Source organism: Papio anubis, chromosome 9, assembly GCF_008728515.1.
Source record: "Papio anubis isolate 15944 chromosome 9, Panubis1.0, whole genome shotgun sequence".
Classification (NCBI taxonomy): Eukaryota; Metazoa; Chordata; class Mammalia; order Primates; family Cercopithecidae; genus Papio; species Papio anubis.
Window position 1 is genome coordinate 99,350,844 of NC_044984.1, and position 11,633 is coordinate 99,362,476.

At 42.1% G+C, this 11,633-nt stretch overlaps 1 protein-coding gene across 2 annotated transcripts; it reads left to right on the forward strand.

Annotated features, from left to right (window-relative positions):
• Nucleotides 1-463: 463 nt before the first annotated feature.
• Nucleotides 464-9,177, forward strand: C9H12orf45 (chromosome 9 C12orf45 homolog). Of its 2 annotated transcripts, none has more exons than XM_003907076.3 (4): nucleotides 464-631; nucleotides 2,311-2,397; nucleotides 5,873-6,009; nucleotides 8,932-9,177. In XM_003907076.3, the coding sequence occupies exons 1-4, from the start codon at nucleotides 517-519 to the stop codon at nucleotides 9,148-9,150; spliced, it is 558 nt and encodes a 185-aa protein (XP_003907125.1). In that variant the 5' UTR covers nucleotides 464-516; the 3' UTR covers nucleotides 9,151-9,177. The 2 variants fall into 2 exon arrangements, with proteins under 2 accessions (XP_003907125.1, XP_017801652.1); XM_017946163.3 differs by lacking the exon at nucleotides 464-631 and adding an exon at nucleotides 871-1,505.
• The last annotated feature ends 2,456 nt before the right edge of the window (nucleotides 9,178-11,633 follow it).

Here is an 11,633-nt window from a genome sequence, read left to right on the forward strand (position 1 = left end):
TGAGGCACCAGCCTGGGCGACAGAGCAAGGCTGTTTCAAAAAGAAAGAAACAAAGAAAGTAGAATGGTGGTTACCAAGGGACTGGAGTAGGGGTAAATGGGTATAGTTTCAGTTTTGCATGATGAAAATGACCCAGAGGTCTGCCACCACTGAATTGTACAACTAAAAATGGTTAAGATGGTAGATTTTGTTACGTGTTTTTTCACCAATTAAAAAATAAATTTAATAAAAAAGGATAAAGAGGAGGGCAGCCTAATGTTATGCTCTTTATGCCCGAATTTGGCGAAATCGAGCCAGCTCTTTTTTCCTATGACAGAGTCTGAACCTTACTTTATCCCAGGGATAGGAATGGCCCCAGCTCCCGCGCAGCCTCCGGGCTGCACCACGCTCACCCCGCCTCTCTCTCCGCTCCTTACTCCGCCCACCGCAGTTTCCTCCAATCGCGGCCCTCGCCCCGCCCCCTTACCCGAGCCTCTTTCCTGCATCCGGGCCTGAGAGGGCAGGCTTGAGGGAAGCATGGAGGTCCAGGGCAAGCCCCAGAGTAGCGCGAGTTGCTTGTCGCCCACCCGGGACTCCTCTAGAGTCCCAGTGTCTAAGGAGCTGCTGACGGCGGGAAGCGACGGCCGCGGAGGTGACGGACGGGTGACAGAGGCATGGGCCGCACACGTGCGGCGGAGGCGGCGCGGCCGGTGCAGCCCGGGGGCCGGTGGCTCCCTGTTCGTGCTCCGTACCCTCGAGGGGAGCCCCGGGGACTGCCGCGGGATTCCGGCGTGCTTTGCTGGCGGCAGGGGTGGGGGCTTTGGGGCGGGCACCCGGCTGCGGGCCCGGAACAGTTTCCCCAGCTAGTGGTTCCTATTCTACAAGGTAGTGAGCGCCCACCCTGCCAGGCGCCGCTGCTAGGCACCTCCCCTGCACTGAAAGCTGGGACGCTCTCGAACTCTTTTGGAGAAGGGAGGGCTTTTGGTCTGGCTGCCTGGGTCAGAGCAGTTGGCTGGTAGGGGGAAGCGGAGTAATATTATGCTAACAGTCTCTTCCTCCTTCACACCCACACCGAGCACCCCTTAGTGTTGCTGTCTTGTACAGGAAGACATGCATCCGGGAAATCCAGACAGCATTTCAGACACTATCGGTAGAATTTAAAAGCATGAATTCGAATCCCAGCTCCACTAGTAATTAACTGGTGGGACTTAGAGTTATTTTCATTCCCTACGCCTCAGTTTTTGCATTTGGAAAATGGTGGTAGTAGTAATGCCTGTAGAATTTTTGTAAGGAGGAGAATGCGTAAAAAGGCTTGGGCATGTTGTCAGTAAATACTAGCTTGAAGAAGGGTTTTATGAGAACCCAGAGATTCCGAAGGAAGTATAATTATGATAACCAAAGCTTATGTAGTCCTTACTATGTATGCCCCAGGAACTAACTCATCTACTCGTCACAACAACCCTTTGCAGAAACTCTGTTATCTCTGTTTCATAGTTGAGGAACCTGAGACATGATTTATCATACAGGTAATTTACTTTCTGGAGATCATGTGGCTAGCAAATAGCAAAACTGGGATTTGAATTCAAGTAGTCTGGCTCTAGAGCCTGTGCTCTCATCTCGAATCCAGTAGGCTTTCAGTAGTAGGCATTCAATGGATGTTTGTTGCGCTCTGCTTTGCTGATTTGTTTTTTAACCAGAGAGTTAAGGGATTTTCCGGGTATTAGAAATAGGGTGTGCAAAGCCTTGAGTTTCGTAAGTTCCCCTCTTGGAACTCTGATGGGGTAGAGAGTTGGGATGATTCGAGTGTGAGAGATGGGGGTGAAAAGGTAGAGTGGGTGACAAAATCGCCAAAAGGCTGTTTTTCTTGGGTTGAACATCTTCAGAGAAGGGAAAATACCAGGCAAGCGTGTTTTACTAATGAAGAAACAAATGCTTTGAGATCAGGTGAGTGGCCCAGTGTTACACAACTAGTAACCATTTCTGGCTTCACTTAACCATTGTTATGCTCTGTACTGCTTCCTCCATTCTCATTGCAGACCCACGTTTGTCTACTGATGAATTTCTGATCCAGAAAAGTGCAGATTAATGTGCATTTATTACCTGGCATTGGTGTTAGAGGTGAATGAGACAGGCTAGATGTAAGAAAGGAGAGGTGTCTGTACATAAAGAATTAAAATGTTGTAATGGAGCTTGGAGTGCTGCTTTAAAAAAAATTCTTGGGGTGTGTGAACAGTCAAGACTTAAAGACTGGTCATGTGAGAGGCTTACTGATGGGCCTTTGCTTTTTTGTGCAGTAGTAAATTAAGGGTGTTTGTGTGTCTGTCTTTTCAGGTATATGGGACAGGTTACTCATCAACTCCCAAACTAAGTCCAGGAAGACCTCCTCTCTTCAAACAGTTCGGATAGAGAGGAGTCCTTGTAAGTACCTCTTCCCCTCTCTCACGCTCTCTAATGCTGAGTTTTGTCTAATTAAGCTGTTATTTGTTGGGACGGTCTCTGCCTTTATGGTCAGGTATCAAACCACAGATAGCCCAGTGGAACAAGTCTTACTTGGGATTTACATGATAAAGTCGGTACACAGGATAGAATTTCTTACATTATTTCTCTACCTTAAGAGGGTAGCTTTTTTGTGAAAAACTGCTTGTTGGATGAATTTTGGGAAGTCAAAAACAATTGTTAATCTCCATGGCAAATTTTTTTAGAGGTTACTGAGCTTCAAACTTAATATATATGGATGGAAAACCACAACCACATCCCATTGAATTGGACACAATTATTTAAATGATAAATATTACTTAGAATACAGCATAATGGCCAATTCTCTTTATTTATTATTCTGTATGTTGCTGTACTGCACATTCGTAAGTATGTCCCACACTCAGACTTTAAGTATTACATGAATGCCCTCTCTGTAATTCACTCTTAATGTTAAAAAAAAAAAAAGGCAAAAATTCAATAAAAACAATGTAAATAAGCATGAAGGTTATCACATCAATAAACTAAGAAATCATGAGTACTCTGAAAGGAGAATTTAACTAGCATTATTACTGTAGCACTAAATCTACAATAGCTAAAATGACCACATGGTGGCTGTCCATCCAAAAACCGGTTTTTGTGGACATAGGTTTTTGTTTTGAGGGGTTCCTTACCTAGGAGTGGAATTGCAGGTATATGGAAGGTGTGAATTTTTTTTTTTTTACGAAGAAGAAATTGCCATTGTGCATTTCCACCAGCAAGGTATGAGAGTTTAGTCGCTGCATATCCTCACCAAAATGTGGTGTGGCCTTTTTAATTTTAACTAGTCTAGTGTGGATATAGTGGTATCACGTTGTGATCTTAATTTGTATATAATGGCTAATAATGTTGAGCATCTTTCTGTGTATCACTGTTTGTATGTCTTTGGTAAACGGCCTGTTCAAATCTTCAGCACATTTAAAAAATCAGGTTTCTCATTGTAAACATCATTCTTGATAGTGCAGCTCCGTTGGTGATAGACTTACCAGCCCTGTGTGTCTGAGAAAGTCTTTATTTTGCTTTCAGTTTTTGGAAGATGCTTTAATGGATTTAGAATTCTAGGTTGACAGTGTGGGTTTTTGCTTTTTCTTTTTTCTCCAGTACTTTGAAGACGTCACTACGCTTTCTTTTCAGTGGCATTGTTTCTGATGCCTGTGTCTACTGTCAATTTGTGTCAAGAATATGGTGTTTCTTTTCTTCTCTGGCTGCCTTTAAGATTGTCTTCATTACTGGTTTTTACTGATTTTATGGTGATGTGCCCTTTGTAGTTTTCTTTGTGAGTCTTGAGCTTGGGTTTGTTGAACTTACTGGATCTATGAGTTTATAATTTTTATCAAATTTGGGAAATTTTTACGGATGTTGTTGCTTGCTCCTGTCTCGCCTCTCCTGAAGGGACTCCAGTTACACCTAATTTTGACAGTTGGGGTTGTCCCACAGCTCATTCATTGTTTGTTTGGGTCTTATGTTTTGTGTGTTTCAATTTGGATAGCTTCTATTGCTGATTTCCTTGAGTTCACTATTCTTCTATATTGTCTAATCTGCTGTTAATTCTGTCAAATGTATTTTTTCAAGGTAGATACAGTTTCCATTTCTAGAAGTTTGAGACTGTTTATATCTTTTGTTTCTTTCCTTGTGTTTGTGCTTTTCTTTTCTTCCTTGAACATACAAAGTATATTTATAAGAGCTGTTTTAACATTCTTGTTGCTGATTCTATTGTCTGCGTCATTTCTGAATCTTTATTTTTTTCCCTACTCTTTATGGATTATGTTTTCCTGTTTATTTGCATGTTTGCTAATTTTTTATTAGATGCTGGACATTTTTAATATTACGGTGTCGTGTGTTGGATATTATTTAATTTAGAAGAACTACGACTGGACTAGCCTCAGCGTTCAGCATATACTCTCCTAGAGTACCATGGAATTATTTGGCTTCTGAGGATCAGGGTTCAGGCCACACATTTTGGTACTTGTTTTGCTCTACTTGATTCATTAGTTGGAAACAAAAGCGGGACCAGGTTTTCTGTCTGTAGCAATAGATTTAAATCTGAGGACAGAAAAATACCTTTTATTTGTATTAGTAATTTCTCTTTCTGTATATCCGAAGGGGAGTGAGAGCTAACATTCCCTATTGTGTAGGGCTTTATTTGTGTACATGCTCTTAGGGAGTCCTTCCAGCACCTTATTTTACAAATAGAGGTCGTCTACTTGACCTTGGCCGCTATTTTCTTTTCTTCTTCCTTACGCTGGACATTTTAGTCATCTGTTATGTAGCCATAACAGTTACGTAAGTTCTGAGAGCTTGTTATATGCATGATTATGTGCTGGGCCTCTTTTGAGAGAGAAAATAAATATTCTTGTTTGTTGACTGCTCTGTATGTGGCACAGTGACTGACAGTTATCACTCCCTTTTTATAGATTAGTACACTGAGGTTTCAAGTGGTAAAATTAAATGTATTAATTAGGATTCTTGGTTGCAAATGGCTAAAATCCAGCTCAGATTGCCTTAAGCAGAAAAAGAAATTATGTTGGTTCTTTTTATTGGGGGAAAAAATACTCCAGGTGCAGTAATTTCAGGTGCATCTGGATCCAGGTGCTCAGTGTTCTCAGAGGTCAGCCACTCTGTCTCTTAGTCCTGCTTTCCTAGGCATTGGGCTAATCTAGAGCATACTCTTCCCCCATGTGTGGCGAGTTGCCAGTTTATCAGCAGCTTCAGCCTTGTATTCAGCCAACTCAGTCATTCACTCAGAAAGATTTCTCTCTCAACAGTTCAACAAAAGGTCCCGAGTAATCTCTTATTGGCCTGACTAGAGCAGCGTGTCACTGTGATACCACTAAAGCACAGTACAGTGGCCAAGGATGTGGAGGATGTAGGCATGGGGTGAGGGGCAAGAGTGACTAAGAGTGACACCAGCTTAAAAGGAAAGCAAGGGTTATATTATCAGAAGAAGGGGAACAGATGTTGGGTAGGCAGAAATAATCACTACTTAATTAACTGGCCCAGGGTAATTCAGATAGAGGTAAAACTAGGATTCTGTATATACCTAGTCAGTCTTACCCTAAAGCCTCAGAACCTGGTGCTCTTAACTGTTAAGTCACACTGCCTCCCTATTTAGTTACTATTCGTTGAATGCCAGCCTTCTAGGAGTTTACAGTCCTGGGGATATATGAGAAACAAAACATTTGAGAAACAATTAATTGCTGGATTGTGTAGTCCTACTGCTTTATTCAGAAGAGGATGGAGGGTTTTTAAATGAAGGGAACTAAAAGATATGTAATTATGATTGCTATTATTAATACTCAATTCAGAAGTGTTTATAGGAAATCCTAGGTTTCAGAATTTACTAGCATAAATGTTGATATGCTGTATTTACTTTCCACAGTATTGGACCAGGTGCAGACCTTTCTCCCGCAGATGGCACGGGCAAATGAAAAGCTAAGAAAAGAAATGGCAGCTGCGCCACCTGGTCGTTTCAATATTGAAAACATTGATGGGCCTCATGGTAAAGTTATACAAATGGTAACTATGCTTTGTTTTCATATGGTGAAATTACTAGTCTACTTGTCACCTAAGAAGAAGAGAACTTTTCCATTTTATTTTCAAGTTTTCATTGTCCTGGTGTTAACTCATGTTTCCAATGTTTGTATAGGTACATAGTCATTTTATGATTTAGTCATATGATATCACAGGAAGGTTTTTTTTTCCTAAGTCAAATGCTATATTTGTTATTCTGAAGCATTAATCTACTCAGTGTCCTAACTGGATTTTTTTTTCTGTCCAAGCCCCAAAAGAGGTGATCATAGTCTGATTTATTGAGTATGCAAAAATAAATGATGTGTAGAAGAGAGCAATTGATTACATAAGCTATGTGTAAAAATGTTCTCTCAGTTTATACTCATGTCTTGTTTCTGCACTGGAATTCCCTTTATAATATCTGTGTCTGGACAGAGCTGAGACAATTGTTAATAGTATCTAATTCATTAGCCAGTCTGGTCAGCTCTCCCTCCAGAATATATCCCAAATCTAACCACTTTGTACAACCTCTGCTGTTCCTTTGGACCTTTGTTGGCCCAGGTAATTATGGTCTCTCCTTTGGAGTATTGCAGCAATTTTCTTTTTTTTTTTTTTTTTTTTTTTTGAGACGGAGTCTCGCTCTGTCGCCCAGGCTGGAGTGCAGTGGCCAGATCTCAGCTCACTGCAAGCTCCGTCTCCTGGGTTCACGCCATTCTCCTGCCTCCGCCTCCCGAGTAGCTGGGACTACAGGCGCCTGCCACCTCGCCCGGCTAGTTTTTTTGTATTTTTAGTAGAGACGGGGTTTCACCATGTTAGCCAGGATGGTCTCGATCTCCTGACCTCGTGATCCGCCCGTCTCGGCCTCCCAAAGTGCTGGGATTACAGGCTTGAGCCACCGCGCCCGGCTGCAGCAATTTCTTAACAGGTTTTCCTGCGTTCACTGTTTCTTCCCTGGGGTCTGTTCTTCACACAGTTTGGGACCTGGGGGCTTCCCATCACGTTTCAAATAAATTAAGTCCTTCAAGGGGCCCATATGATCCTGCCTGCAGTTCTCTTATCTCAGAGGTTCCCAACCCCCAGGCTGTGGACTGGTGCTGGTCTGTGGCCTGCTAGGAAGCAGGTCGCACAGCAGAAGGTGAGCAGTGGGTGAGCGCGCATTACCACCTGAGTTCTGCCTCCTGTCAGATCAGCAGCGGCATTAGATTCTCATAGGAGCACGAACCCTATTATGAACTGTGCATGTAAGGGATCTAGGTTGTGTGCTCCTTGTGAGATTCTAATGCCTGATGATCTGAGGTGGAACAGTTTCATTCCAAAAACATCCCTGCCAAGGTCCGTGGAAGAATTTTCCACAAAACCAGTCCCTGGTGTCAAAGAGGTTGGGCACTGCTGCTCTGTCTGACCTTATCATTTACTACACAGTCCTCATCATTTACTGCCCTCCAGCACCAGTCTCACTGTGCCTGATCTTCTCCCCCATGGTTTTCTCAGGTAGAATGCTTTTCCCTAGATTTCTCCATTTCGACTCCCTCTGTCTCTTTTCAGTTGTCACCTGATCGAGAGGTCTTCCCCGATAGCTCTATTATTATTTTATCTTGCTTTATTTTTCCATATTTTCACAATCCTACATTATGCTTTATATGTATTTGTTTATTGCCTTTCTTTCGCCTCTGGAACAAGAGTCAACAAATGTTTCTGTAAGAGGCCAGATAGTAAATACATTAAGTTCTGTGGGGCTTACTGTCAACTCTGCTGTCATAGTGTGAAAGCAGCCATTGACAATACATACATGAATAAGCAAGGGGAAAACATTTTATTGGGGAAAAAAAACTCCAGGGGTGGTGATTTCAGGTGCACCTGGATCCAGGTGCTCAGTGTCCTCAGAGGTCAGCCGCTCTGTCTTTTGGTTCTGCTTCCTAGTGTTGGCCTAATCTAGAGTGTGCTCCTCCCCCACCTGTGGCAGTTTGCCAGTTTATCAGCAGCTTCAGCCTTAGATTCAGCAACTCAGAAAGATTTCTCTCTCAACAGTTCCAACGGAAGGCCCCGAGTGATCTCTTACTGGCTCAGTTAGAGTAGTGTGTCACTGTGTATGGGTGCTGAAATGAGAATTTCATACAATTTTCACCTTTCGTGAATAGCAGTATTTTAATTTCTTCCCCTCAACCACGTAAAAATAGAAAACACATTCCTACTTTGTGAGCTGAACAAAAATAGGCAGTGGGCAGGATTTGGCCTGCAGGTTTTAATTTACGGGTCTCTGCCTGAAAAATGTAAATTTCACCAAAGCGAGAGGTTTGTTTTGATTTTTTTGTTGTTGTTGAGTCTCTGGTACCTAGTGTAGTGCCTAACTCATGTTAGTATTTGCAGAATGAATGTTGTTGAGTGTGTTTAAGGTATATAGAATTAGGCCATAGCAGATGTTTTAGACACTTATCATAAATTTAAATCATCATTATGGCAGACCCTGACAACTGAAAGTATAAAAAAGCCATGTTGTATTAAAAACGTTTCTTATCCTTGTGGCCTGGTGTGTTGTCTCACACCTGTAATTGCAGCACTTTGGGAGGGCAAGGCAGTGGATCATTTGAGGTCAAGAGTTCAAGACCAACCTGGCCAACAGGGTGAAATCCCATCTCTACTAAAAATATAAAAATTAACTGGATGTGGTGGGGCACACATGTAGTCCTAGCTACTTAGGAGACTGAAAGGTGCAAGAATCACTTAAGCCCAGGATGCGGAGGTGGCAGTGAGCTGAGATCACGCCACTGCGCTCCAGTCTGGGCAGCAGAGCAAAACTGTCTCAAAAAAAAATTCTTATCCTTTATGTTTCAGTATTTTTGCTGAGTATTGGTTATTCTCAATATTGTTTTATTATGACTTTTTAAGGAATTGCTCTGAAATAGATTTCCTGCCCACTACTTTTTGCAGGATGTGGCTTTGTTTGAGATGAATCAGTCGGATTCAAAAGAAGCGGACAGTTCAGAAGAGAGTTCACAAGACAGTTCAGAGAACAGTTCAGAATCAGAGGACGAAGATGACAGCATCACATCTGAAGTCACCATAGATAACATTAAGCTTCCCAATTCTGAAGGTGGAAAAGGCAAGATTGAAGTTTTGGACAGTCCAGCAAGTAAAAAAAAGAAATAGTCAAATAAATTATCTGAAAAGAAACAGGTGACGTATGTCTGCAAATTCTGTGAAAAAGAATGATTCACTGACTTTTGCTTTTCAGGCACCTATAGTGCTTTTATGTGTTAAAAACTTCAGACAAATTAAATTTGACAGTTTATTTGATCAAAGAATGATTCATGAGTTAGGTAGCATTGTAAACTGAAAGGGGTTCAGAGACCTCCACTCTACAGCATGGAAAGTGTGCTTTTATCAGCTGAACACAGAAGTAGAGTACAGAAATAAGTTGATGGGTTACAGCTAGGTGTTTGCCTAAATAAGGCAAAGAGGAGACCTAAGGCTGCCCAATGTCCCATAGGTATGATCTGATCTAAGGAGACCTCTAAGGCTGCCTCGTCTGATGGGCTGAGGCTTGGCTGTTTGTGATTGGCTGAACTTGGCTATTTGCTATAAAAATACACTCCTGAGTTAGGTTTTGGTGTGTTCATGATTGCAGTTAGTAATGGCCTCCTGCTTATTTAACAGTTTCCTTTTTATCAGTCTCTGGATCTTGAAGAGATTGACCAAAACCTTAGGCATTGATGCGACTCTCCATCACCATTATAATGGACTTGTTTGGTCTCAGGATGGAATTCACAAGTCATGATGTCAGGTCAGTAAGACCATTTAGCGCATAATGGATGGCTGTATAAAAGTGCTTAAGACTCTTGAGAGGGTATCGCACACCAAAGAGACTATTACGATGACTTTCAGGAGAATAATACCAAGAAACTGAAGTGTACTGCTTGACAGGAGCACCTATGAACCATAGTCATCAAAATCAAACAAGTCAAAGTTCAGGCAATATAGACGGTTCACGGTATATAAGAACAGTTAATCGTGGTATTTGTTTGGGAAGTGATGGTGATTAAGGACTGTGGTTGCTGTAAATGGTCTTATTTAAAGAGGTAGCCATTTTTTGTCATTAGCCTTATAACAAAAGTCATAGGAATCTGGAGACCCCCTGGAAGAAACATAAAGATTAGAAAACCTTGGAAAAGCCCAGCTTGTCATCCACCATTTGGGATGCCTGCAAACTAACTGTTAGCTCTTCCTGCAAACATCATATGTTCTGTTCCCTTGAGAAATGTCTTTCATGCATATGGTGGCAGTGTCCAAAGAAACAACAGTATCAGTTACATTATTGTATTGAATTTTCTCTAGTAGCAAAATCTGGAAATATAGGTACAACATTCGGTTTTGTTTAGCACCACACATAACTCCCAACATGAGCAAAGAGGAGATCTAAGGCTGCATGATATCCCATTAAGTGCTTTTGTTAAATACTTTCAGAAGGTGACTTCTACCCCAGGAGGTCTGGTTGGCCGTAAAATAAGGTTTTTCCCTATCTGTGCATTAGTTTTAAATTCCATATGACTAGCACCCAACCACCACAAAGAGTGAGTCCCCAGGAGCCCCACTGCAGTCTTTCCTCAGTGGAAACTAGCTTATCTTTTTTTTTTTTTTGAGATGGAGTCTTGCTCTGTCGCCCAGGCTGGAGTGCAGTGGCGCAATCTTGGCTCACTGCAAGCTCTGCCTCCCAGGTTGACACCAGTCTCCTGCCTCAGCCTCCTGAGTAGCTGGGACTACAGGCGCCCGCCACCATGCCCAGCTGATTTTTTTTTTCCTGTATTTTTAGTAGAGACGGGGTTTCACCGTGTTAGCCAGGATGGTCTCAATCTCCTGACCTCGTGATCCACCTGCCTCGGCCTCCCAAAGTGCTGGGATTAGAGGCATGAGCCACTGCGCCTGGCTGGAAACTAGCTTATCTTTATTTTCATCTATTCCAAGGTTGGTGCTAATTTCAATTGCTAAGCATTTTAGACTCTGATAATAGGAGGTATTTATGGGGACTTTCGGGGAAGCTATTTGGAAGGCAGGATTGAACCATGCCAAACAGTAAGATCCTAACCAGTGGGGAGCAAAATGGAGTAAGCATATTTTCTGTAGACCAATACAGGCAGACCCTCTGAGACTGGAAAAGAGGGCTACCTAGTAGTAATTGAGCATGAGTCAGTTCAGTTCATCCACTGGTACATCTGTATAGTTCCTGAACAAGGTCTAGGAGGAAACTTACATTTTTATAGTTCCTCTCCTTTTAAAAAAATATTCTACATTTTATTATTATTATTTTTTTTAACTTTCAGGTTCAGAGGTACATGTGGAGGTTTGTTATATAGACAAATTGTGTATTGTGGGGGTTTGGTGTACAGATTATTTCGTCACCTGATGATAAGCATAGTGCCTAATAGGTAATTTTAAATCCGCACCCTCCTCCCACCCTCCATCCTCAAGTGGGCCCTGGTGTCTGTTCCCTTCTTTGCGTCCATGTGTACTCAATGTTTAGCTCCCACTAATAAGTGAGAACATGTGGTATTTTTCTGTTCCTGTGTTGGTTGCTTAGGTCCTGATTATCTTTTTTAGTTTTCTGCCTTGAAGATCTGCCTAATATTGTCAGTGGG